Below are 26,878 nucleotides of genomic sequence, written 5' to 3' on the forward strand. Positions count from 1 at the left end.
GCTACATTCGATCGAGGTGACGGAATCAGTAAATGAATCGATTATAATTACTTTTTACAATTATCGGGATGCTGCTTAATCCTGCTTCGTAGTAGGTAGTTAATAGTAGGCTAGAAAGAAATGATAGAGCATGTACATCCGAAATGATTTTTTTATGCACAAGTGTGGTAGGTGCATGAGATGATAGAATGGTTATGTGGGAGGGGTATCACGGATAGCAAGGAGCATGCGATGATAGCGACGACGACGACGAAAGAGTGGAAAAGATAGAAAGAAAGAGAAAAACGCAACCAAACTCGATATTAAGCCCCATCCTCCTCCTTCATCCACCCTCCTCCACTCGGTCCGCCGTGGCTACTGCTGCTGCTGCTATTCGCCTCGGCAGCATCCACAGCCTCCAACAGCTCCGCCTCTGCATCCCCATCCGCATCAACCATCTCCTGATCCCCACCACCAGTCGCTTCAACCGCACCCAAAATCTCAGCCTCAGCCTCAGCTTCCGCATCCGCATCAGCATCAGCGTCCGTCTCGTCCACCTCCATCCCAAGTGTGGGTGATATTGTCGCACCCAACGGGGATTTTTTGTTTGCCGGCGTCGTCCTCCTCGCTCCTGACGGTGTGCTCCTTCCAGCTGGCGTGCTTCTCCCTCCTACAACCGGGGTACTTCTCCCTCCACCACCCGCGGGCGTGCCCCTCCCCCCGCCCGTAGGCGTGCTCCTCCCTCCACTCCCACTAACGACGTCCTTCCCTCCAGCGGCAGTAGCACCGTTTTTCTTCACGCCCGCCCGACTCCTACTCCCAACCTTTCCTCCCCTCCCTACATTCGAAAGCGGCAACTGCTCCGAATCGCCATCCTCCCCATCATGCTCCTGTTCACGTTCATGTTCAGCATCCTCCTCCTCCCCTTCGTCCTCCTCAAACGCAGCTATAGAAGGCGGGGGGCTACGGTTCGGACTAGCACCACCTACTTGTGTAATTGTGGGTGTTCTCAAATGCGAGGTATGGGATGGATGGGAGTGAGATGAACGCGGTGGAGCCTGGGTCTGCGCGTGAAGTTGGGGCTGCGACGGCTCCCTCCCCAGAACCTGCGATTGCGATTGCGAGGGCTGCGAGAAACTTCCATGATGCGTAAGAACCGTATCCGTCCTATGTATCGATCGATCCGAGCCTTGAGAAAGCGGAAGTTGTGAGATTGACCCCCCTCGCGAAGGCTGCTGCTGCTGCTGTTGTTGCTGGTGCTGGTGCATGACCGCCATTTGCTGTTGCGTCTCCAAGGTTCCTCGCCTCTCGACGCGTTTCATTTTCTTCCTACACCTAAATGTGGGGTTTCGTGAGCCCAAGTCGGATTTTGGAGGAGGAAAACGTAACGTAGAAAGGAGACTTACCGATCGCAAACAGTCCCAGGACCCATCGGCCCAGGACCCCATTTTTCAACGCACTTGTTGTCTTTATACCGTCCTGGGAGACCGCATTGTCGACAGATCCTCTGGCCTTGGGCGTTTGTGGCTGGAAAGACTTGGGGAGGCGGTGCGACGATTGGTGGGTCGATTGGGCCTTGAAAATTATTCGGTTAGTATGTGGTAGAGTGAAATGGAAAGGGAAGAAGAGTCGGAGACAAGAATTAAGAAAAGATGGCGGGAAAGACACAAGTTGAATGAAAGTCAGAGACGAGTACGAGAAAAAAGAACATTGAAACAGGGAAAAACTTCCAAAGGCGAAGAGCGAGGAGAGGAGAAATAAATGAGAAAAGAAAAGATAAGGCTGCCAGGAGAGCGGTGAAAAGGATAACACACGAAAGCGCAAGTGGGAAGCTTCCATCTATCGCCTGCGAGAAATCGAAAAGAGTTGGAAGAAAGACGTAAAAAATGCCAGATGCAAGAGAACGAACAGACGATGTCCGTTCCTCGACAAGTCGATCCAAACGCTAGAAGGAACACACGAAACGTACCTCCTGCTGGTCCTCCAGGCACCCCAGCCAACGCACCGACACTCCCCCCACCTCCAATACTACTCCCACTAACGGAATATTTTGGCTTCTTCATGGGTGCACCCGTAACGACCGGAGCAAACACATGAGTCTGATACTGCTGAACCTGACCCGGCTGAACGAGTGGACCGGGCGGCTGTTGCTGCAATCCGACGTCCTTCCTCGGGACAGACTGATTAGCCGGATACGCATACCCAACTCCTTCTTGTGCTTGTTGACCCTGATAAACGTGTACGCGCCTGCTACTACTACTCCCCTCCTCGGCGTGTCTTCGTGAGTGGTGGCTCCGCAGATGCGGGGAACCATTTTGAGATGTCGTAGTAGATGGTAAAGGAAGACTAGCCATATGCGGTGGTGGTGGTTGTTGATTCGCAGCGATGCCGTTGATGGCGTCGGCTGTAGTGGCTTCAAGGAGCATCTCATCCACGTCCAAGGAAGCGCTGCTAGAGCGACTAGAAGACCTTGAATGGGGTCTACGCGAATGTGCATGATGGGGATGGTGTTGTTGTTGATGGGGATGGAGATGTGAATGTGACGAAGGGAGAGTGTGCGGGTGCGGTTTATGGTGATGGCCGGGGGACATGATGATTCTAGGAGCGGACGGGTTTGGGGGCGGGTATCCATGCTGCTCCAGATGGATATGCTGAGCCGAAGGACGTAAGAGAAGTGCGTTCTTTGAAATGGTGGTACTTACCGAGTCGGAATAAGACATCCTCGGTTCTCCATTCCCGCGGGATCGTTTTGATGGTGGGTGGGTGTATTCGCTTTCTATGCTTGGCGTGCGTGCTCTGCGGGACGTTGAAGTAGTAGGGGGTAGTGGTGGAAGTGGTGGTAAAGAAGGAAAAGGGGTCATTGGGGTCCTTGTAGCATGTCTCCTCGGTGGTTGAGATGTCGGTGGTGGTGGAGGAGCCATTGAGGGTGTACCCAACAACGGAGTACTAATAGATCCCAAAGTCAACTGGCCTCCTCCCTCTCTAACAATCCTCCCAAACGACTCTCTCGCCTCCTGATTACGCAAGTCACCCATCTGCAGCCAACGATCGAATTGCGCCCAATTCTCCACGACGGCTCTCCTCCTTGACTCCGCTTCATCCCTTGCTATCTCCGCCCTCTGCACTCGGTCCTCATACTCGATAAAAACGCGCTTCGCCGACGATTCGGACGAGGGCGACGACGACGACGCATCCGTTAGCGCTAGCAACAGCCGCTCAGCCTTCTCCACGCGTTTCCTCGTATTGGTCAATTCTTTCTTCAACGCCTCGTTTTCGGTATACGTCTCCGTCAACAACGTCGACAGCTGCAGGTTTGAACTCGCATTCGTGGTCGTCGTCGTGGGCGTATTTGCATTGGTAGGCACAGTATCTTGCGGGGAGGCAGACATGGGGTAGCTGATGAAGATGATGATGCAAGGTGGCAAAGGCAAAGGTTCATATGTAAACCATGCGCCGCACTTTGAAGCTGAACCGACTCACCCACACTGACAGAGACTCGTTATCCGCTTTGGGTTTGGCTCATTCATCAAAATCCTCGGCACCGCCGTTCCGTATACGTCACAAGGTCAGACTCTCAGAGACCCCTGATACCATACCGTACTCAATGGCGCAGCACTGACTGTCGTCATTCTTCTACGGACAACGACGGGCGGGACGTCGGGGGAATCATAACATCAATTACTAATTTTAGAAGCTTGGCTCGGTTTCACCATTGCGCACAACTTACGTTCGTGTGTCAGATCTCGCCAGCTCGTGTGAACCAAGTCTGGGCGGGCGGCGGGGAAAATTTTACCCAGGAAAACCGCCTGCGCTCAATTGCTGAGAGTGAAACATGTATGCATGAGCGTATTGTGCAGTTTTCCATTCTTTTTGTAATGTCATTCTTCTGTGAACAAAAGTTCACTTTCAACGTACTCGCAACGTACTCGACTTGGTCAGTAAACAATCACGAGAAACATAGCGCAAGATCCCAAACTGGGATAGCCAGAGCAAGTGCGACACCTTTTCCGGGCTGGAATATTGCGTGGGCAGGTTAATAAATATGTAGGGTAATACTCTTTGTTGTAATTGCATTTTACCCTTTCCACAAAGAGGAAAGTGAATGGAAAATTTTGAATGTTCCCAGTTGAACAGATCCGAACAAAGAGTCCTTTCTCAGAAATTTCATTCTTTCCCGCCCCTTTTCACAGCATGTATCAATTTTCCATGGCATGCGAAAACAAAGAATCCCTTTCCTTCGGCTTTCCTCTTAATCTTACTCAACTGTTTAACTTTTACTACAATATCACAAACAGGAAAATCTTTTAAATATTTCAGCTTTTGTTCGCCCTTTACCAGCTAAGAAAAGGCAAAACAAATTTCTTGGCCCGGATGTTTAAAAATCCCATGCCTTTCCCCACCAGAAAAAAATTGAATATAATCAGGATGCTCCCGGAAAGAAAAAGTGTCGCACTTTCTCAAGATATCCTGATCGGTAATGTTGGGCAATGTTTCTCGTGCAATAATATTAACAACACGAGACCACGACCATTAACCCAAATCATTTTATGAACCCCGTCAGCCACCGTAAACGTCGCTTGTGCCTGCTGCAGGTTCTGGGCGTCTAACAGTCAAAATCCCACTGTCACTCCATAGAGTTTTGATTCATAGACCTTCTCACTAATTTAACACCACTGTTCCCGACGTGTGTCAATTCTCGGATTTAGGACTACGACATCTCATGAATGCCCTCTTTCATTGTAAACTTCAATTTTTCTCTGCTGCAGGTTCTGGACTCTAAGGCTTGACAGCTGCCAAAACCCCACTCTAATTTCTCCGTCGAGTTTTGATTCAGACATTTCCTCAAGGGGGTGGCGGAATGTGGAAAAGAGACCAACACTCGTTATTTTTTTTTCAGAGTCCTGCTTGACACCCCCCTACCCCTACCTTCCTAATCAAGTATGTTTTTCCCATGCTTATGTTTTCAGAATTTTTTTTCTACATAGAACGCGAAAACATTTGACAAATCTCACGGTGCACGCACCTGGCAGCCTGTTTTGCAACCTCGCGCTTTGCACATCACCACCCAGCCACAGTTCTCTCTTCCTTTTCCCCTGCCGTGAGACTCGAGGGGTATTTTGTTGTATGGTTTTCTGGTTAAAAAAGCTGAGGACTTCTCTTTCTTTTGTGGGGGTTGCGTGTTGGCAGCCTTGTTCTCTCTGCATGTTTTCGAGTCTCGATGCACGTTCAAGTTACTCATCCCACCGGCACCAACATGCACATCTGTATTACACTCTGCACAATGAAGCTGTTGGCCGTAATTCGACTCTTATTTCAACCTCAATTAGCAATAGTACCCATGGTCTATGTTTTTGTTAAATTCATTACCGTGATTTCTTCGCCACATGTTGGGGGGTTCAAAATTGCTTCTCGCTGTCCACTATGGCCAAGTAAGTATCTACAGCAGCTAGGACATCTACTAGAACGATCCAATGTCGCAACAGGCAGGTCACTGACCACTTCTGCCACCAAATTGATGGGTTGTCACTTTTTTTTTTCGGCCTTCGGCCGAGCACCCCCCCCCCAACCCTTGGTTCGGGATCCATGTCCCGCTACCCCCTTGCATTTCCTCGAATTACGGGACCTTCTCACAAATTTGACACCACTATAGCGACGTGTGTCAATTTTTGGACCAGGACTACGACATTTTATGAACGCCCTCACCTAACCTCGCTTTTCCCTGCTGCAGCCTCTGGATCAAAATCCAATCTAATTTATCCGTAGAGTTTCGACTCAGATTTGCTCGCGAACGACGAAATTTGACACTCGGGTGGTGGAGAGACGTTTCACACAGGAATCCCGCTCTTCCAACTGTTTTTGAGATTAAGTACACTTCTAGCTGGACACTTGCTTGACAATTGCAGTTTCCTGAAACGGAAATTGTAAACCTGCATATGTGTATTCATGAGTTTATTCAGAGCATTGAACGACCACTGACCTGAACGCCGTCATCCACCATGGCCAAGACAAAAAGTTGCTTGGCGTCCACGCCGTTGTTGACACTCACGAACTTGCGCGTGTCGCAGCTTTTACAAAATCAGTCGTCTCGGCAACTCCCGGCGCGCATCTCCTCCTTACTGGACCTTACACACCACGACCACCCACAAACCATGTCATATGCCATCGATCTCAGCAGCGAGTGGTTCGCCCATCGCATCGGTCGGCGTCGGCACAATTAGCGTCCCCATATATACCGGGACCAAGCCAGCGCCTGAACGCCCTCCGACGTTATCGATGACGACGATACAACTGATCGTTCGGCGATAGCGACCAAACTTCATCTTCACCTGCCATCCCTTGCGTCATAGACACACATACACACCCCGCATTCCTCTTCCAGACTCATCGCGCTAACCTTCATTAGAACCCGCTACTCCTTCCGTGGATCTGAGCCCCCTGATACCCTCAAGCTCAAGGCTGAAGCTAGCTAGCTCGCATTTGCAAAACCCTCCCCGTATGGCGGACTCTTCCTCATCCTTAGTCAACGTCGTCTTATGGCTCAGCTTAACCCTACCCAGAAATGTGTCCCAATCCTATGGCGAACAAACGCGCCTTGGCCTCGGTCTCTTTCTAAAACGCGTGTCGCACATCTCTTGCTGCGCTTGCTTCTGTACATCTCACCCGGACAATATTAATCGGCCGCCGGATCCATCAAGCTGCGCTGCCCCCACCGAACCCGAACTCTGATTACCCAATGACATACATGCATGCATGACAGCTTGGTTCATCCATTGAATTCGAACACATTCCTGGAGTGTTTACTTTCGACCCTGTTACGAGACGCCTCGCGGGAGGCACTTTGATCGACGTCCAAATTCAACACGTCGGAACTGTCTCGTCCTTTACATACTTCAAATCCGGCGGCACATATCCACTTACTTATCCAGCTCTTTGCGGATCTTCAAATCCTATCAGTGGTGGTGCTAGTACCAAAAAGCGCATGCGCTTCAGCGGTTAATGCGGTTTGGCATTAATTAGCCCATCTACGCCTCGCTAATACCGATTCACATCGCGTCCGATTCTCATGGGACAGCGCAGTCGTCCAGTCGCGGAACTTGAGTTGGGCATGCTCTACCTACTATAGGAAGGAGGGAGTAGAATCGGCCGAAATCCCGTCCGCCGTCTGGATGGTTCACCACAACACCAACCCTGCCGTAATTCACAACAATAACTCCACAACAACACCTCGAGATCGAAATCACGCACAGCCCTCTCGCTCTAATTGCAATTGCTCCCCGGCGCATTGCGTAAATGAACCAGAATTCCCGACACACACGCGCACACATCTCAACTCGGGAAAGAAAAAACAAAAGCGAATGTGGCGTTTTGCCTGTCATTTCCACTAGAGGTTTAATATCGCCTCATGCCCGCCTCCCGTCCCCCTCAACTCACCACACACATGTTCATGTGATCAACAAAAAGGTTACCTGCTTCCATGGCCAAACTTCCATCGATGAACGTGATGCATAGATGGACAAACAAGTCCCTGAAAACACACTCATCCTTTTTTTTGGGAGCGCCTTCTGTGATGTTGCGAAGACCCTTTCAGACTTCAATACACGCGTCAACTGCGTTTTCGGCGGGATCCTACTACGCCTCCTTTTCATATTCGTTCCAGTTCACCCACGCTTTGACGCCCAGACTTAACTTGCACAGCTAGACTACTAGACGAACCAAGATTAAGATTCAAGCAGCACAGTCGAGTCGATACAACAGCGGCTAACAATGTGATATGAGCGTCACTCGTCTGTCTAATATGAATCCACGCTCTCCTCGGTATTGTCTTAGCCTTATCACCTGCCGGTAAGTGCGCAGTTTCTTTTAGAACCGGGGCTAAAATGCGTGTCCCTTCTAACACTTAAGCGCGTCGCTTAATTGTACACTCCCAAATACTCCACGACTCGCGCGCACAAAAGGAAACCCCTTCGGCAGTGTTGGTCCGCCAGCAGTTCAATTTCTGATCAATAGGCATCCCCGCTGGTAGCGTGAATGGTGGACGCGTTCCTGTAGCCTCCTGGAAGCTGTTGCCGCTTTTTTCTTTGGGCCCTAGTGAAAGAAATCGTCCTGGACTCGTGGTCTATTCGGTCTATTCATCCGAAGCTCCTGAGCTCCACGACCACTTCTTGGCCGCCTTTTCGTTGGTTTGCGCCAAACGTGTAGCTGGTTCGCTGCGGAGCCCTCCAACTTAGGTCCACGAGCCATTTCCAAATTATCGAACTGCCCAATCATATCCAGCATAAACATTTCTCCCAGTGAAATCGCGGTGTCTAAGGCTCTATGCTCTCAAATAGTTAATTCATCTAGATGAAAAATGTGAAGACAACGTTTTCACCAATCCATAGTTGACTTCGGGCCGAAAGGAAACGCCCAACATCGTCATTCAGGGACGCAAGATTAACTATGCACCTATTTCCCCGCAATCGCAAGAATCCATCCATACGCGCATGAACATCACCTGGTCTCTCTGCCCGTCAAACGAAAAACTTGGCCAGTCCCTTTTCCTCAGAAACGTATATAGGCTGGGCAATCATACAAAGGTACGAGTTCCACTCGAGCCTCCCGAACTCAAGATCCGAAAGTGGAGATTACGACCGCTACACTTCACAACATGACTCAAAGTTCAAGGAGGAGAGAGAAAAAAAGAGTCAGGAACGTCATCCCGAAAATTTATTGATGGTTGTTTCCCTAGGCCCTCCGACGTTGACGCCAGGAACGGGTCATCCGACAGGGCAAATCAGGTCAGTTTGCTGAAGCCATAAATGGGATAAGTACGGCTGATACGCTACGCCCATATACATAGCCGAATCCCGAATCCCGAATCCACCATGCCGTTTTTGGATTCAGAAAAAAAAACGGCTCAGAGGCGTGATCGAGATAAGGATGAACAAAATCAAATCGTGCGGAACGGCGCACAGCAACGTGCGTGATTAGGAAGGGCGACTCCTTTTTAATGATAATATCCAAGAGGCATTCAAGGATGCTAAACCCACTCACCGGCGCGACAAATATCTCGAATTCAAGTCGAATGAAATCTGTCTTTTCATTTTACCAGTGAACCGGAAACTTGAAGGTCAATAATTTCATCACATTATAGGCGATTCAATGTCCAGCTCGAGAAAGGAGGAAGTTCAATTTGGAGCGCATCTTACTCTTGGCAGGGGAGCGCTGGGGGACCTGCCAGATAGACTAAGTCTTCAAGGACGAGCGTGACAGGGCAACAACACTCGAGCTCGTCAAGGCTATCGTCCCAGAAAAAAAATGAAAAAAGTTGAACATTAGTAAAAAAACGGCGCACGCCATTCTCTAGGCTAAGTCGATTGAAACACGTTCTTACATCCTATCCTACGCTAGGGAGTTGGGGGTTTCGTTTCAATCTGGAGTATAGTAATGGGTGTGTGAATAGTTAGTAGAGGTTACCGCTGGCACTCATCCGAATGCTCGATAGTTTCCCAAAAATAGGGCATTTAGACGAGTACGAGAACATATCACACTTCCACGTTCGACGCGACCTCCGTAGATTGTGGAGACATGCGTAGGGGGCAATTTTTAAGACTACTACCGACTTTGCAGCCACAGGATGGTGTTCACTTCAGGTGGTGTGAGAAGCCTGGAGCCTGAGATCAAAGACTAACGGAACAAAATTCGAATTCCAACGATCACATCAACTCTCGAAAGTACTAAAAGTCCGCGACATGTCTGCCCGCTGGTGAGTTATCTACTGACCTACAACCAAAATCTTGACCTCTTCGAGGCTCTTGAACACACCCTGCACATTGACCTTATTCGCACTGACATCCACCCTCAAGAACCTCCCTGGGTTAGCAGCTGACTCAATGCCAACAACTCCCTGGTACTTTCCAGCAGGGTCATCCTTCTTGTGAATTTTGAATCGCTCCAAAGAGCGAGCGGTGAACTGAGCGTTAACAGTGCCCCCGCCAGGGCCAAGAAGCTGGCCCGCGGCGACACCAGTCGCCTCGAGGCGGAGGAAAACGTTGTCGAAGACGGTGGACTTGAATGAGACAGTCTTGTCGTCGTTCACCACAAGAGTGTAGGTTTCGTAGGTGCCGATGAAGGTTTGGGTGTTGACGGTGCCACCACCCGAGCCGGTGAAGCTAGTGACACCTTGCCCGTCGAGGCGGACGTAGTGGTTGGGGGATGCAACGGATTCAATTGCGACTAGAACCATGATCTACGACGAATGTTAGTCCATGCAAGACGCGGAAAGCTATTGAGAGAGCTCACGATAGAGGGATGGGTTTGTGGTTGTAGATGTAGATGTGGGCTGTGAGATGCTTCAGTGTCGGTGAAGTTGAGAAAAGAGCGAGAAACTTTCAAGCCTTTTTATACGAAAAACTTGTGGACGTTTGTCCAATTGGATGAACGCGTGAATTGCATCTCGCCTTCTCGCCACCCTAGATCTGTCGTGCAAGGGCGCCACAAAGGTTCGCACTATCTCCTTAAATCAGCACGCCATCCATGAGAAAGCAACACGGTAGAATGGCTATGTGTCTGCTGATCTTCCATAAAAGAGAAACACCGCTGAGAAAGGAGGTTACTGCCAAGTTACTGCGTACCGCACACCTCTGTATTGGTATAATGAGTCGAGGTTAAACGCGGTGTTGAAAACCCACCTCTCAAAGCAAAGTGGCAAAGGCGCGGCAGGCCTCGTTCGTTCCCAGCAACGTCGTTTCTGGTGCGCTTGACTTTGTTGGATAAGCCAAGGATAAGCTTGAAAAAATGTATGATGAACAAATATTGACAAATAGTAATATACGGCGTCGCGGGATTATTGTGTCAAGTCACAGACTTCTAAACTCCACTCTGAAGCTGTGTGGCGTGATATCGTCGCTTGAAGACGGACCTACGCTACAAGCAGCGAAGATGGCGTTATTCTATCCGCGACTTCGACCATCAAGAAACCATCAAGAGTTTTGAACATCATAACGTCGGAAATGCGTTATGAGGAATCGTAACGTCATTCTATCGTCCGTGGGCTTCGAGTTCAATCAGACCTGTCAAATCTTCAATTTAGGGCTGCTTAACTCTCCAATAATTTGAACTCATGATCGTGCAGGTGAGTCCGACATCTGTTGAGAAACGGTAACGAAGGCTGGAATGGAAGAAATATGCCTTCTAAACAGACGGAGGAAAGGGTCATGAGTCTCAAGTAAAGCGCTGAGGCTCCCATGAACCTTCCCGTATTCAAGGATCTTAAACCTACTAAGGAACGACTAACGGTGAACAAGGCCCGACTGCATCATGTGGGTCAGGCTACTGCCTGTTCATACGCGACAACTTACCCCATACAATATCGCTTTGATTAAGGTCCAAACGATGGAGTAGATACTATGCCATGGTCAAAAACGAGGGATCAATTGGGAAATTAACGTCAATTAATTATGAGATTAGCGACAAAGTAAGAATTGGGGATACAGCAAGTGTATTTATCAGTTTTCAAAAAATATGAGGGTTTTAGCAGAAAATCCGAGAAAGAAGGGAGTCGTTTTAGACGAGGTCAACTTTATGAGGACTTTGGAAGCCGAACATTCGGTAGAACTGTTCAGCGACCTGCACACGCAAAATGTGTGACACAGCTGCACAGACAAAAGCATTACAACTGTCCCAGAGAGACTCGAACTCTCGATCTTCCGATGATTGGATATAACAGTCGGACGCCGTAACCAACTAAGCCATGGGACATGTGTCGGAATGTAAAAATAGTCATATGTGGGGTTGTTAGTACCTGCACATCAATTCATGCAATGTTTGAGGTCAAGGGGCAAAAAAAATCGACCCCGGTTTTTTTTTTTCAATGCTGGAGGCCTGTTGGACAAAATTTCCAAAATCTTCTAAATCCTTATGTGTACCTGATCCAATTCAGCGCATACACGCTACTAGGATGTCATATTGTAACAATTGTAACAACGCCATATCCAAGCCATATCGATGTGACATTGGGCACGACCCATGGACAACGGCATCACGCCACAATTCTTACTGCGGGGTTTAGCAGTCGAAGAAGCGGTCTCGTTGAAGCTTCGCGCCGTTGGTCAGCCGGCATTGTTCATTTCAGGCCGGGTATCATTTTCTTCGCGTATGAGACGTAGAATATGGAGTCCATGGCTTGGCTTGCATTTTATTTTTATTCCTAGCAATGGATGGTTTGAAGCTGTATATTAAACAACTACATTGCAAAAACGTCTCAAGTTAATCATCCTTAAATTTTATTTTGCCACTGGCTTGACAGAGGTTGTTTGCTTGGCAGGCCCCGGGCCTTTGCTGGTCGGACCGCTCTCACTCCGACATATGGAGTCAGCGGGTCTCATCAGAAGCTGCTTGGGTTTCCAAGCTGTCTGTCATAAGTACGCATTTTCACTTGTGAATCATCAGGTGTACAATGTTACGGAGCATCAGCAAATCAGGGGAAATACCGTGAGCCATCGTAAGGTCCGAAATCGATCACAATCCACTACAATCATCACAATTTACTATAACATTTCAACCCCCCTCACAACGTCTAATGAGGCTTTATCATCGCTGCGCTTTTACGCAATCTCTCACAATTTAAAGCAACATTTTACAAAGCCGGGCTACTATAAATTCTTTTGTTACATTATGATCTGTTTTGATAGCTTATGAGGGATTCTCAACTGTCCAATCCTTTCAATTTAATGGTTTGTAGGTTGAAACATATGTATATTATTACGTTACAGATACAACAAGAACTAATGAATATGATGCTGGCATGCCTAAAGAGGGTGGATAGAGCAATGATCTCGAATGCAGAACGCCTGCTGTGCGGACTCCTTTGTGCGACAAAGTTCTTCATCCGAAGCCATGGCTCGCTCAACCATATGGAGGGAAAAGACCTGGGAGGCAAGCCGTTGTCTTTTGCGAAGTCGAGCGTTGATGTCGATGGCAACGACTCGGACGCTGGGGCTGGCAACGGCACAAGCAAGGAGGCCGATGGCGCTAACACCGAAGACAAGAACGGGTTGACCAGCAGTGAGGTTCGCGCGGCGCGTACCGTGGATGAGAACACACAGGGCTCCAAGAGTGCGGCTTGCTCAAATGAGATCGGTTAGAGAGAAACTTTCCACCAAGGAAGGGCAGGAAACTCACGGGAGGGTAAGGCCATACTGGAGCGGCATATACACCAGCTCACTGATGTGGCCAACATCAGTGAGCGGGTGTATGCACAAAACTCGGGGAGCGTAGTGGGGAAGCAGGTGGAGGTTAGGAACAAGTCCAAAAATTCCGATTCGCAAAGTTCAACATGAGTCATATGTCACGATATTCCGAAATCAGCCGAACCTACCCGATGACTCCGTCTGTCTCTGCCCAAAATCACAAAATCTGCTGACAACTTTAGTTGATATTGTCGAGAAGTGTTCGCGTTCATCAGGAGCTGAGGGGTGCTATAGTTTGACAAATTCGTCCGTCATCACACTGTCTCATAATTGAAAATAAGAGTTATATATATGATTTTATCTAACTACAAGACTACGAGGAGGAGACAAGGATTGCGAGGCATTGTCAGAGATTGTGATCTGCCGTCATCTGACTAATATCTCGTGAGAAATAAAAGGTAATATCAGAACTTCACCGATTTGCTGTAGGCTCGTGACCAGCCTGTATATGATAACTATTGAACTTGTTCTCCATTTTATGTATTTTTCACTCAATATATTTGTTGGAATGAGTGAAAAATACATAAAATGGAGAACAAGTTCAATTTACCTTTTAGAGGAGATTATCAAATTTTCTAACCCACAGACTTTATGAAACTCATAACAATAGTAGGGAGATCCAGTGTTCAAAATATCTCCTCCTCAAGCTGTGAATTGCTTCCAGTAGGCTGTAGTCATTCAGAATTTCCCATTTTGTTACATCCCATTTTTGGCAGGTGTCACAGTCAATGCCCTGCCTTATCCTGAGTTTTCATTTGTTCATCCCCAAACTTGGTATATACAATTTACACCTCCTTAGCTATATTTTATAGACCAGAGCTTAGTACTCAAAGTGTTTGATTCTTGTGTTATACCACCAGCTTTGTCCAAAAAATGACTGGACAATCATTTTGTAGAGTCAGTGTACATACCCAACAAAGAACTGAGCCCATAGACCAGTGACCGTTCTGTATATGAGAAGTACCTGTGATATACAGACTGGTAAATCTGAGTTTAAATCCACGTACCATGCAGCAAATATCGAAGTTATCATTAGTGTTTGAAGGTTAGGTCAGCTAACTGGAAAATAACCAAGACCAGACTGGACCTAACTGCAAAAAGACTGGACTGTGGTTAGTGGTTAGTCAATTCTGAAAATGAAATAACCAGTTATTTTGCAGTTAACTAACCATTAAAAACCCGGTTATGACTGGTTACAACCAACCCTATTATACCCCTTCAAAACACATCTAAAAGCATGAGAAACGCTAAAAATCTGACAGAGTTATGGTCAAATCTCTAAAATATTGGTGAAAAGAGTAGACTTTCAAGAATATTATCATAAAATTGTCAATTCTTCACCAAAGTTAGCATTCTTGGGCTTGTTTTAAAGCCACGATGCATGGTAATAATGTTTACTGCAAGAAATATGAGAAATATATGCTGTTTTAATCGATTTTCTATTTTTTCGGTCCTAACTGGTTAGTAACTGTAACTAACCGGTTTTGGTCAGTTATCTTTGGTCCAGTTAGGTTATTTTGGGTCTGGGAACGAACCCTAACCAGTCTCAGTCTCAGTTAGAGCCCCTGGGCACCCAATAACCTAACCTAACCGGACTTTTAAACACTAGTTATCATATACAGGCTGGTCATGAGCCTACTGAGCCCATTGAATCCATGCCAAACCATGTAGGACAGTGAGCAGGTGTGTTTTTTGTCTTTGCTCTCTTCAGGAAGTAAATTTCACAAGAAGTATGGTGCCATAACTGACTGTCGTCAACAGGAGGCCTGAAATTTCGGAATCAGTGTTTTGCACCTTCTTATCCAAGCTTAATTTTCCGTTCTTGAATTGGAGAAATGCATTTTGACCAGAATTCTACTGCTACACGTACCAAGGATGTGTACATTATAGGAAGGCAGGAATTCCGTGAGCTTCAAACCACATTTCAGCTGATCAATTTGAGAAAGTTGTGACTGCCAGCGGTGACTGGTCCAGGTTTTGCGCCATTAGTAGTGACCAGAAATTCAAAAGTTTATTGATTGATTGAACAATCAATATTATATTTGACGCAGGGGCTCCCGACTCCATGAGAACCGAAAGAAAATATCTCTATCTATTTATCACTATAGATTGTGGAGCGTTCCCCTTTCGACAGCGATGAATAAAAGGGCTATTCCATATTGGCCCCAAAAATGGTTGAAATGTGTTCAGACATCAAAGAAGGTCTGAATGTCGGGATAATCTTCACTTCATTAAATACATCCCTCTGACGATAATCAATTTGGTCGAGCCGATAGTTTTTGCCTAGCTAGATGGTAGATTACTGGATCTTCCGACAAGTCTTCCGATGGTGGTGAGGTCGTGGCTTGAATACGACTAGGCGCCCTATTCAGCCTGTCATCACTTTAGAAACAACCAATGGACGAGTTCACTGAAGTAATGGCGAAGTGTCCCTATGATAGCCTGAGCAACTGAGCCTGAACTGAGCCCAACGGCAATGCGACCATGACAATCCCGTCATGCACGTGACTTATTGATCGATCACGTGTGTCTTGTGTTGTGACGTTGCCATCGAATTTTTTCTGTTTTGTCACTCAACCACCTCGTCCCGTTTGCCTTTAGAAACCATCTATCAGCTTTCAAACATGGCCTCGTTCCGAAGATTCATAACAACCGCATCTGCGGGCAAAAATATGTACATCTTCTTTGCTGCTGCTTCGGCAGTGCCTATCTACGCTGTGCTCAATGAACCCAATTCTGTTTCTCCCGATTCTAGGGCTAACGTTTTCGTACGTCACGTCCAAAGTACTAAAAGTATCCTTTGAAGCTGAACGACACCAGTTTGACGTCGCCATCGACGCGAAACCCTCAGGCAGGATCATATTCAAGATGTTTGACGACGTCGTACCGCAAACGACTCGTAATTTCCGGGAGTTGGCGACAGGCCAGCATGGGTTTGGGTTTGCGGGCAGTCGATTCCACCGGGTTATCCCTGGGGTGAGTGTCTCATGAAACCTTAGCGTTTAGCCGTCAATGACATTGGTTATATAGTTTATGCTCCAGGGAGGTGACTTTACGCGTGGTGATGGGACTGGCGGCAAGTCGATATACGGAGAGCGGTTCAAAGGTTCGTCGTTTTTGTCCATCGGCTCTACTTATCTTGATATGGAACCCGCGTAGACGAAAACTTCCAACTGAAACACACTAAGCCCGGTCTTCTGTCGATGGCCAACGCAGGGCCGAACACTAATGGATCCCAGTTCTTCATCACAACCGTTGAAACGAAATGGGTATGTATCTATATATCTTTCATTTTGTACCTCGTTTTTTGCTTCTGTACGGGATTGTCCCGCACATCTCTTTTCGCCTCATCGTTATAATAGCTGGTTCGAATCGTTTTGCCAACTCGAGGCATCTCGTGTGTATCACACGTATCTTCACTCCCAAAGTTTACGCCTCCTTGTCCTTTCCCTTGCCACTTCACCACTCGCAAACCTCGTACTAACTCCAACGCTCCCCGCTAGCTTGACGGGAGGCACGTTGTGTTCGGTGAAGTGGTGGAAGGGATGGACATCGTCAAGGCGATTGAGAAGACCGGCTCGTCCAGCGGGGCGACGAAAAATGCCGTCACTATCACGAGCTCCGGAGTCGTCGAGTGAATCGGGCGAGTGGAAGGTATGAACAAAGTCATTCCCCTCCTTCGATTCCACTGATTCGCTGTAATGGCAGACAAGGATAATCAGTGGGCTATCTACTTTCAACCCTGCTTTTTCCAGGTGTTCCCCACGTCTGTCATCTTTCGTAAATCTTCGTGAGGGATATAGTTGATAATATTTATTTGCTTCACTCTTCACTCAAGTACGCAGGTGTCGTAATAAGCAACTGGATCAGACTCTTCTCAGCCCTTGCTAAATCAGGCGATGTTCAGCCATGCACTCTTCTTCAATCTATTGCCTCCTCTTCGCCTCTAAACTATTTTCATCACGTTAACGAGCCTCAGCCGTCTCAACGTCGTCGCTTACTTGGTATCTTTTCAATATCGTGATCGTCAGCGGGCGATACTGCTCAGATGCTCGCGACTCACAACCACACACCTTTTCAATGGCAACGGCGATGCTCACCTACGATTACTTGATTACCATTATGGAGATCAATTTCATGTGGTCGTCGCCTGTAACATCATGAAGGTGCTTTCTCTCTGCAACGCTACATGCCTTTCATCCTAGTCTGGCTTGTCCTCTGGCGTGCGTTATCCCTTTATTGCATTCAATACCCGTCTCATCATTCAGATCCCACCGGGAGCTACAATGGCATACACTGCGCCAACATCGATCGTTGCCTGTGAGGGGAAACAGTTGCCCAAAAGACTGATCACGACTCACCCGTTTCCAAATACATAGATGTGATTTAGGTCAGGCTTCTGGTTGTGAGGACTTTGGCCTGTGTCAGCGCAGTGCCATTCAGAGCATTTATTGCGGATCGCTCGACGCAAGCGGAGCATGTCAGAGCTCCTGAACCCCGTTCCCCGTATCTCTTTGCTTCGAGTACTTCACCATGTGGCCTGTCTCTGGGGGCATCAGCCTATTTTTTCGTAGGCGATGTTGAGAATTAATCAGCGAATGAAATTTGAAATGTCCAATTTTGATTGACGACGGAAGGGTAAAGGTAGTCAAAATATATTTTCTTTGTTTGCTACACACACTTGAGACAGGGTCCAAAAAATATTCAGGACAAATCTGGACATATGCACCTCCATATTTGTCGCCATTTGTAAAATAAGGAAGCTGGTATGCATCCCGAAAACATCAATTGTTAAAATTACAAAATGTGGAACAATAAGAATGTTGAGCACATTCAATTTGCATATTTAAACAATTTCTTTGTGAAATAATCTTGGTAGCCATGGCAACACCACTCAGCTGAAGAATATGTTGAAGAATAAAATAATGGACATGTCCACTCAATGTGCTCAATGTTCTTATTGCTCATCAGTTTGAAATTTTGGTAATCAATATTTTTGGGATGCACAGCAGCTTTATTATTCAACAAGTGTCGACAATTATGGAGGTACCTTTGACTAGATCACACATTGGACCCTGCCTCAAGTGACAGTCCGTCGAATTGATTCTTTTCTCTGATATAACAATCTTCGGTTTCGAGGCGCATAATTATAATATCTTCGCATCTTGATTGCCAACCCCAAAAAGGCCGTCTTCATTATCCACAGAGCCAAACAAGGGATCTCTCTTCGGACTGCCTCTTACGATTTACCAACGCCTTCAGACACTGACATTCCTGGACTCGATCTACCTCTCGACTACGAGCCAAAACCTCACAGACTTCTTCCCAACCTCTTGCTCGATGACTACAGACATACTTATCGTCGCATGTTCTTCGACGAAGACAAACCATCGACCCATCAGCTACCCCTTACCACGCTTCGTGAATTCACAATGTTGCACATCATGAACGCCATTACCGATAAAACGGATTGGAATGTCAAAGTTAGTAATGCTCCATTTTCGTAGCATCCGGTCAGTTATTGAATAAGACGTCAGATCTTCGATGATGAGATTCGAGCGAGATGGAAGGCTGAGGCACTAGCTGCGCCAGGGAAGGATGTTACTGAGCCTATGGCGGAGTGGTGCATGGAGGAGCTGAAGTATAAAGCGGCGCGCTTTAGCGAGATTCCAGGTGGCGCGATCAAGGTCTATAATGGCGACGTGGTCAAGTCGGATACCGCCGTTCCGAATTCTCTCAAGGCCCAATTACAAGCTGCCGTGCGGCCTCTTGAAGAAATTCCTGCATGGAAGAAAGACTGACATTCGGGATCCGATGAAAAAGTTCTGGATTTGGTTCATCCAAGCTTGTTTCCCGTTGTTTATGGGCGGACGAGGGCTCTTAGGAAAGGACAAGGGTTCGTGACGTCAAAAAATTGTGTCGCGAGGTGTGGCGAGGGCGACGTGTTGAAGAAGCAGAAGGCTGTGGACGGGTACAGCGCCGATTTCCAATGGTTACCTTGCGAAGTGGACATATCGGGAGAAGATGGGCAAGCCAGGTAAAACGCTTCATAAAATTATCCATCTCCTAATGATATTTTTGCAGAATCACGAGCTACATCAATAATCTACACCCTCAAACACACAAGAACCTCTATGGCATCATCGAAAACATCATCACTGCCTCGATCCCCCTGTGGAACAGCACGCTCGCACCTTTGGTTGACCTCTGGTACCATAAGCATCAACCCAAATCAGTCAACATTGAATATATGTTTAAGGACGGTAAACCGGCTAAAGAGATTACGCCTGATAAACGAGAAGTGATCTTCCGTATTCCCTACTACGATGTGGATTACGATCCAGATCCGGAATATGGCCCCAAAACAGAGGGCCCCCAGCGACTCGAAGGCGAAGATGACGGGTGGTCAGAGTCGTATTGGAATCGGCGGAATCAATGGATCGAAGATACGAGGAAAGTCGTGTTGCCCGAGCCGGGGGTGTTTCGGCCGCTTGAGGAGCCTCCGCTCTTTGATTTGAGAAAGGAGTTTGCAGCGACTGGGTTGCAGATTATTGTCAAACTGGCGAATATCGAACTCACGCCAGAAAAGCCTGAGTATCAGGGAGGGAGTTGGCATGTTGAAGGTCAACTTGTGCGTAACTCTCAGGCCATGTGCTTTCGCGATATTAAGCGTTGTTTTTAGAACGAACACATTTGCGCAACTGCTCTTTACTATTACTCCTCCTCCAATATCACCCCCTCATCCCTTGCATTCCGACAACAGACAGGCGACTTTACGCGCGGCACCATTCAGTATAGGCAGTGGCACTATGACTGGCTTCCTGCTATATTCGGGTGCACACAAGGTGGACCAACTGTTCAATACGTCGGGGGCGTCGACACGCGTGAGGGTCGACTGTTGACGTTTCCCAATATTTTACAACATCAGGTACAGCCGTTCAAGCTCGTGGATCGGACAAAACCAGGCCATAGAAAAATTCTGGCATTGTTTTTGGTCGACCCGAACATCAAGATTGTCAGTTCTGCCAATGTTCCGTGTCAAAGAAAGGACTGGTGGGTGGAGGAAATTGGGGGTGGGTTTGATACGGTGCTACCGAGGGAACTGGGAGATTTGGTGTTTGGGGCGGTGGAGGACTTTCCGATGGGGATGGAGGAGGCAAAAGAAATTCGGCTCAAGCTTATGGAGGAGAGGAAGGCCTCTGTTTCGATTCAGGATCAGCAGTTTGAGGAGGAGATTTTCTCGCTTTGTGAACATTGACGTTCCGAGCCACAAAGTCGTCATGGATATGTCAGAACTATCCCGAGAAAAACATATATAAAGGTTCCAGGCGTTTCCGCTCTACAAACTTTGATCGGAACATGAACAACGCTGGCGCAGGAAGACCGTTTCGTTGCGCACTCAAGAAGTCTGGGAGAGGCTGGTCCCCCACGTTCGTATTTGAGGTCGTCCTTCTCAAATTGCCTACTTTTAATTGAATCGAAATTTGCATTTGCCATTGATCGGGGGCAGCCTTGAAAATTTGAAATTCTGCCGCGGTTCAGCATCATAGATGGTGAGTGAGAAACGATAATTTCTGTCATTTACTGCCCACTCAGAAATGCCTGAGGCCGCATGAACGATTTTTGTCGTGACTCGTCTGATAAGCGTTTGATCTATCTTCAATCTCGAAAGATTGGGGCATCGGGACAAGTTATCGAGGAAGTGGATAGAGACCCACTACTATGTATAGCGGCGAGTTGAAGTGAATGTACCCAAGTGGAATCCCGAGGACCAGGGTGCGAGTAGAGTGGGTTGAGAGTGGGTCGTATCGACGTCGTATGCACAATATACCTCGTTGGCGTCAGAGGAAGGAACAACGCCGAAAGTGACTCTGAGAGGATCAACGCACTTTGATCTGTCAGAATGACTCGAACCCGCTCCGATTTGCGCACATAGTCTACCTGTCAGGAAGAATGATCTGCGTCTAATCACGTGATGATCCTAAACGAGATAACGCTGGCTGGTTGCTTTTAGTCTGACTCAACAGTCTTTGTTTTGCTCGAATTCTTTACTTATCGCTTGGGTCTGGCATTCATTTGCTCTTTGACCATAACCATTAGACCATCGACCTCATTGATGACAACCGCCCATCACGTTCATGGCATCACGGACAATGATGGGGATCTTATACAGCACGACGACTATCCGTGGCTTGACGACTTTCCGTCACAGCCATTGGACGACGATAGACGCTCTCTTGACGCATCCTTGGACTTGACGTCACAACACGAAGACGACCTAGTATCCTACCGATCCCCGCCGTTTAGAGAAGCAGACCTACCCAGTACCAGTGCAAATGCGCTGACGGAGCTGGAGGGGTTGGAGGCGCCGTTACCTGTTCCACCGCCCAGAGCTAGGGGGTTTGGTTATAATGATGATGACGACGATAGCCATTGGACGAGGGAAAGGGAGGAGGGCCATACGAGGTCGCCTACGCTGCCTAGGTGGGTGTTTTACCTTGCTCCATGCATTTTCCTTTCTTTCCTGATCCGTAACATTGAACCCTTGTTCGTTGCGTGAGCGGTTCCTTGCATGCACGACCCCACCCCAGAGGGAGGGCACGTGTTCGTCCCTCTTCCTCTGAGTCTCTACCTCTAAACAACAAATGTCTAACCATTTACCGCCCTGCAGCCCTCGCTCCTCATCACACTCCCGCTCACCAAGCTCTTCAGCGCCCAGTCCGGCAGGAAATACTCTCGACTCGCTCTCCCGCACCATATCGTCTCTGAAGAGTTACGTGCCCTCAGTTCCATCGGGGGGAACACTCAAGTCGTACGTCCCCTCATTGAAGACGTATGCAGAGCCAAGCCCCCCATCCGTCTCGCGTCCGTTGAGTTTTGCGACGTTTAGTGCTGGAGAGGTGGAAAAGGGGAGTGCGAGGGAAAGAGGGAGGGGTAGGGGCGGGATTCGGGGAGATGCGTATCAGCGGGAGGAATATGTTGACTTTCAGGGCGATACGCGTCGAGGTAGGGTTGGGCGCGATGAAGACCTGTATTGGGATCAGCCGCGGGAGGTTGCTTTGGACGAGCGATCTCGGCCTCGACAGGAGTTTGAGAGGGACTATGAGCTTGACCAAGACTTTGATGGATATGTTCGGGGTAAAGCTGAGGCCCGAGAAAGGTTGAGTGGGGAGAATCAGGCGGATAGGGAGCTGATGAGGTGGGCTGAAGGCGGGGATGAGCCACTATTGAGGCAAGAGGAGGACCGGCTTTTGTCTAGTAGGGAGGAGGATAGGCTTCCGCAGGTCCGGAGGAGTGAGCAGGGCGAACCAGCACGGAAGATCGAGCCAGATGGTCCTTCTTCACGCAGGTCAGAGCAAATAGCTCCACCTTCTTGGAGGGTCCCGTCAAGGAGGGAAGAAGGGCAGGACATGGAGAGACGTCATCATGTGCGACAGAAGACGGTCGTTCCTCCACAGACGGCCCTTCCGAGTCGACAACAAACCATCGTTCCAGGGAGACATAACGCGCTTCTTGACCGACAACATACCATCGTCCCTCAGAGGGAGGAGGAGGATACGCCCATTTTGGCGTTTACGAGGCAGGAGAGTGGGTTGGCGCAGGCTATGAGAGGCGTTGCTGGCCAGGCGTCTGGTCGGGTGGGTGCGGGTGCTGCTGATCCCTCGTCCGCTCGACCTGGACAAACGGTCGTTGATCTTGGTGAAGAGGATGGATCTGCACAAGGTGCCGAGGAAAGAGGAGGAGGAGGAGGGGGCGCGAAACATGCGTATGCGCATCCTGCGCGTGAGGCGGATTTGATATCGTGGGCGAGGTGGGATTTGTTGGGTGATAAGTAAGTTTTCCTTTCGTCTCCAAGTTCTTCAAACAATTTACTCAACCCCCACATCTCCCTACAGACGTCTCCTCATCCTGTCGTACATCCCATCCGGCCTCCAGATCTGGGACTGTACGGACCTAGGCACCGTCACTGAAGTTCTTAATCTCAACTTTTCGGGCGCTGAGTGGAAGGAGTTGGAGTTTGATGTTGGGAGGGTAATTTATGCTGCTTTGCTTTCGTCGGATAAGTCCAGTTCTTTCAAGGAGGACAGACCATTCCTTGGGATTATGTACGTCATTTCGTCTTCGTACCTTTCATGGGCTGATGTGAGTAGCTTGGAATCAGTACAGGACCCAGAGTCGACGACTTTTGTCGTTTATTCGCTTAGTAGACATCGGGTGATTGTTAGGGTGCCCGTACCCGGCCCTGGTGCGCGTGCAGAGTCATTCTTGTCTAATGAAGATTTTATTGTGGTTGTATGTTCTCTTTCGTTTCTCAATTGTGGCTCCTTGCTGACCCAGAACAATCTTTCTAGAGCACCACCACACCGTTACCCGTCTTACATATCCTTTCAAGCACTACCTTCGAACTTTTGTCAACCATCCCTTACAGCGCTTTGGCACCCTATACAACCCCGTCATCGCATTCATTTCCAACATCGCATTCAACTCTTACACCAACGCAACAACAACACTATATATTCAACAACCCTATATTATTAGGAACCAGACAAGGAATTTCAATGACACCTATAGACAAACCCAATACCCACCACCATCACCATCACCCCCGTCCACACGCAATATTTGCGTTATCAAAGCGCCTCTTGGCCTACGCCTGTCCTCCACCTTCATCCTCCTCATCATCAACCACAACCACGAAAGACCACCGTCGACTCTCTTCTACGTCCACCCAAACCTCCGCATCGGCAGGGAGCAGCAGCGCCGCTTCGTCATGGAAGAGCATGACCCAGGCGCAGGGGGAGCTCGCGCTTAAAGTTGGAGGGAGCATGTTGACCGGGATGAAGTTCCTTGGCGGGATGGCATATGATGCTGCTTTGAAACGCGGCGGTGGAACGGGAGAACCACCACCACCACCGATTAATAGGTTGTTCTCGAGGAGCGCGCCGACGAAGAGGGAGGGGGAAGAAGAGGAGGAGGAGGAGGAGAAGAGGCGGAGAAGGTATTCGGGTGAACCCTCCGTTGCTGCTGCTGCCAATCAGGTGTTTGAGAGGGAGAGGAAGGCGGGAGGGTATCATGTTCGAGTGGTTGATCTGGCTTCGCTTGCGACGACGGGGATGGGGAATCATCCGCGGGTTGTGTTTGAATTTCAGAGTTCGCGAAGTCAGCCGATCGCGGATTTGAGGTTCTCGAAGGATGGGTGTTCGTTGGCTGTTATTCCGAGGGACGGGCATCTTATCAAGGTGTTTCAGCTCCGCCCGGCTCCTGCGGTTCTTTTTGGTGGTGGTCGTGATAACGTGGCTTCGCAACCGGGTTCTTCAGATTTGGAGCAGAGTAGGTCTGTGTGGCATTTGTATGATTTACGTCGGGGAAGGACGTCGGCGGTTGTTGAAGGTGTGGACTGGGCTCAGGATGGGCGGTGGTTGGCGATTGGGACGCGGAATAGGACGGTGCATGTCTTTCCTGTGAACCCGTATGGCGGCAAAGTGGATGTGAAGAGTCATTTGGAAGGGAGGGTACGAAATGTACTCGCTGGAGCTACTGTGAGTTTTTCTTCCTCCTGTGGTAGAAAGATTGGCTGAGAACAGTTCGTTCCTTTTAGATACCAGCCAAGACGGAAGTAACCCCCTTGGTCCGCCTGCGTGGTGTCAGGTCACAGCAAGTATCACCATCGTCAGCTTTGGAGCACCATCCGTCATTAATTGCCCCTCTTGCCTTTATCTTCCTCAACCCTTCCGATGTCACCATTCCTCCAAATTTACTCCCCTCGCTGCCCACAGTCGTTGACCCGACATCTTCTCCTCCCCTTTCCCCTCGTCGCGCCGAAGATCGCTCACGAAACTACCAAGATGTTCTCCTATTCGATTCTGCGGATGGTATGCTCTCCCTTAGGAGATTAACGGTCGAGCAGCATCCAAAGGAACCAAGTTTGCCTTCTACCGTCGTCCAAGCGTCCGTTTCCGCTGCTACGAGTATTTCGTTCCCTGGGATGGGTGGTGCGGGGAGGTTGAGTACATCGCCTTCGAGCGCAGGCGCTTCTGCTTCGACTAGGCCTTCTGCGTTGACGAAGATGATGGATACGCCTGAGCTGGAGCTGTCAGCCAAGGGGGGGGTCGTCGCTACGTGGAACTTGCAACGTCGTAGGGATTGGGGTGAGATTAAGAGGCGTTTGGTCGATACCCAGCGGATGCGTGATTGGGGAGGTTTGACGGAGAATCTTGAGTAAGTTCATTTCTGTTCCCATGACTTGGACTGAGCTGATTAGTCCCACGTGCAGCTGGCTATCTCAGGCTGAGATAACGACCTTTTCAAAGTCCCAGCACGTTCTCCCGCGGTCCCTTTACCTCTGCCACCAATTCTCCTTCCATACCTTGGGAGAAGACTACCATGCCCTCATCCGACGATACCAGTTTGACATCAGTGGTCACAAGATCGAGGTCCGCAAGGAAGTTGAAGTCAACGCTTTCTCTTCTACCACTACGGAAGACGGTGCCGGAGAATCGTTCGTAGAAGGCAGTTTCTCCTCTTCACCCCGCGACATTCGCCGATTTTCAACGTCCTTCGACGAACCTCTTGCCTCTGCTCTCGGGGCCGGCTTCAACCACTCTCCTCAATCCAACCAGGCCATCATACCCATGTTCCCAAACGGCACCCCAGGCTCAAAGCCCAAGTCGTTTAGGAGCTCGATTCCCATTCGGACGATGGCGGGGCTCGGAGATGGGATGAGTGAAGGTTTTGGAAGGATCAGGAGGGAGATCCAGCATAAAGTCAGATCTCCGTTGCTGGCGCCCAGAAGCGATAGCAGCGTATCGGCCAGCGTTCCTTTGGAGTTTGACGAAGAGGATGAGGACTTTTTGGGAGGTGGGGTTGGCGCTGTGTTGGATGCGCCAGTGCCCGTTTCAAAGCAACGTGAAGGTTCAAGTGTATCGCGGGGGACGTCCAGAGACGATGGAGTGAGCGTGGACTCGTCCCTCTCTACTTCTAGTGCGAGTGTCAATATCGACGATGACGTCGTTGGAACCGTTGATGAGGACATCTGGCAGGGGTGGGATTACCAAGACAAGATGGCGATCGAAGAGGCGGAACGTTTTGATGATATCTCTGCGGTAGGGTTTTTGAATGCGGAACAGGAAGTGTCGAAGCCCATTGCCACTACGGATGGTGAGGGTCGGAAGCGGACAGGCAGGGAAAGGCGGAAGCATTGATCTTTAAATATAATTGTGTAGATTTTTGAAGGATGTTATTTTGTAATCAACGTTCACCCATACATGCTAGGGACGACCTTAAATACGAATGGAGGCCAGCTTCCAGACTTCCTGTGTCAGCTGGGAGTCCATAGCCAAATGTTCTTCCTACTCCAGCCTTGCTCATGTTCTGATCTGTTGCGTGGAGTTTTGTAAGTCCGTAACGCCTGAAATATTTACACACTTTCTCCACAAAACCAATGGAACTCAGTAGAGTTGTCACTCACATGTTTGTTTCTCTGTTGTCTGCCCAGAACAAGTGTAGAGCCAAATGCAGGGACCAATCGAAAAAACAAAGACAGTTGTGAGGTTTGTTAGCCGTGCGCTTTTTAATTCTATTCTCGATGAACAGTAAAAATAGTAACCCCCTTGAATCCGTCTTCAATCAAGTAGAATACAGTTTCAATTGAGGAACTTCAATGTTCACAA

General features: G+C 48.6%; 5 protein-coding genes and 1 pseudogene across 6 annotated transcripts; 4 read left to right on the top strand and 2 right to left on the bottom strand.

Moving 5' to 3' along the window:
• Nucleotides 1-21: 21 nt before the first annotated feature.
• On the bottom strand, nucleotides 22-3,368 carry LACBIDRAFT_295563 (uncharacterized protein; the record flags this gene model as incomplete). The annotated part of the gene is made up of 5 exons (XM_001887820.1): nucleotides 22-1,314; nucleotides 1,386-1,554; nucleotides 1,949-2,383; nucleotides 2,682-2,925; nucleotides 2,967-3,368. 5 exons carry the CDS (start codon nucleotides 3,366-3,368, stop codon nucleotides 303-305), a joined length of 2,262 nt encoding a protein of 753 aa, XP_001887855.1. The 3' UTR covers nucleotides 22-302.
• A 6,271-nt stretch (nucleotides 3,369-9,639) lies between these two features.
• LACBIDRAFT_291363 (uncharacterized protein) lies at nucleotides 9,640-10,705 on the bottom strand. The gene is made up of 4 exons (XM_001887821.1): nucleotides 10,650-10,705; nucleotides 10,352-10,601; nucleotides 10,261-10,300; nucleotides 9,640-10,207 (listed from the first exon to the last, which is right to left on the bottom strand). Exon 4 carries the CDS (start codon nucleotides 10,202-10,204, stop codon nucleotides 9,734-9,736), a length of 471 nt encoding a protein of 156 aa, XP_001887856.1. The 5' UTR covers nucleotides 10,205-10,207; nucleotides 10,261-10,300; nucleotides 10,352-10,601; nucleotides 10,650-10,705; the 3' UTR covers nucleotides 9,640-9,733.
• Nucleotides 10,706-11,985: 1,280 nt separating this feature from the next.
• LACBIDRAFT_333156 (uncharacterized protein) lies at nucleotides 11,986-13,103 on the top strand (the record flags this gene model as incomplete). Its single annotated transcript, XM_001887756.1, has 4 exons — nucleotides 11,986-12,067; nucleotides 12,266-12,450; nucleotides 12,651-12,692; nucleotides 12,732-13,103. The coding sequence occupies 4 exons, from the start codon at nucleotides 11,986-11,988 to the stop codon at nucleotides 13,101-13,103; spliced, it is 681 nt and encodes a 226-aa protein (XP_001887791.1).
• Nucleotides 13,104-15,793: 2,690 nt separating this feature from the next.
• On the top strand, nucleotides 15,794-17,009 carry LACBIDRAFT_333157 (uncharacterized protein). The gene is made up of 7 exons (XM_001887757.1): nucleotides 15,794-15,882; nucleotides 15,964-15,976; nucleotides 16,029-16,184; nucleotides 16,239-16,314; nucleotides 16,368-16,477; nucleotides 16,712-16,862; nucleotides 16,917-17,009. The coding sequence occupies exons 1-6, from the start codon at nucleotides 15,833-15,835 to the stop codon at nucleotides 16,844-16,846; spliced, it is 540 nt and encodes a 179-aa protein (XP_001887792.1). The 5' UTR covers nucleotides 15,794-15,832; the 3' UTR covers nucleotides 16,847-16,862; nucleotides 16,917-17,009.
• Nucleotides 17,010-18,574: 1,565 nt separating this feature from the next.
• Nucleotides 18,575-20,466, top strand: LACBIDRAFT_239853 (annotated as a pseudogene; the record flags this gene model as incomplete). Its single annotated transcript has 5 exons — nucleotides 18,575-18,691; nucleotides 18,746-19,245; nucleotides 19,293-19,443; nucleotides 19,489-19,839; nucleotides 19,891-20,466. Coding segments are annotated over 5 exons (1,695 nt in total).
• Nucleotides 20,467-21,324: 858 nt separating this feature from the next.
• On the top strand, nucleotides 21,325-26,410 carry LACBIDRAFT_310782 (uncharacterized protein; the record flags this gene model as incomplete). Its single annotated transcript, XM_001887758.1, has 7 exons — nucleotides 21,325-21,692; nucleotides 21,880-23,040; nucleotides 23,105-23,314; nucleotides 23,360-23,501; nucleotides 23,561-24,748; nucleotides 24,808-25,427; nucleotides 25,483-26,410. 7 exons carry the CDS (start codon nucleotides 21,325-21,327, stop codon nucleotides 26,408-26,410), a joined length of 4,617 nt encoding a protein of 1,538 aa, XP_001887793.1.
• Nucleotides 26,411-26,878: the final 468 nt, after the last annotated feature.

Source organism: Laccaria bicolor, genomic scaffold (assembly GCF_000143565.1).
Source record: "Laccaria bicolor S238N-H82 LACBIscaffold_48 genomic scaffold, whole genome shotgun sequence".
In the NCBI taxonomy this organism is placed as follows: Eukaryota; Fungi; Basidiomycota; class Agaricomycetes; order Agaricales; family Hydnangiaceae; genus Laccaria; species Laccaria bicolor.

Coding starts and splice junctions, on each gene's coding strand:
- LACBIDRAFT_333157 (XM_001887757.1), top strand. CDS start 15,833: ATGGCCTCGTTCCGAAGATTCATAACAACCGCATCTGCGGGCAAAAAT. Junction 16,185..16,238: donor TCCACCGGGTTATCCCTGGG/GTGAGTGTCTCA, acceptor TTGGTTATATAG/TTTATGCTCCAGGGAGGTGA. Junction 16,315..16,367: donor ATACGGAGAGCGGTTCAAAG/GTTCGTCGTTTT, acceptor GAACCCGCGTAG/ACGAAAACTTCCAACTGAAA.
- LACBIDRAFT_291363 (XM_001887821.1), bottom strand. CDS start 10,204: ATGGTTCTAGTCGCAATTGAATCCGTTGCATCCCCCAACCACTACGTC.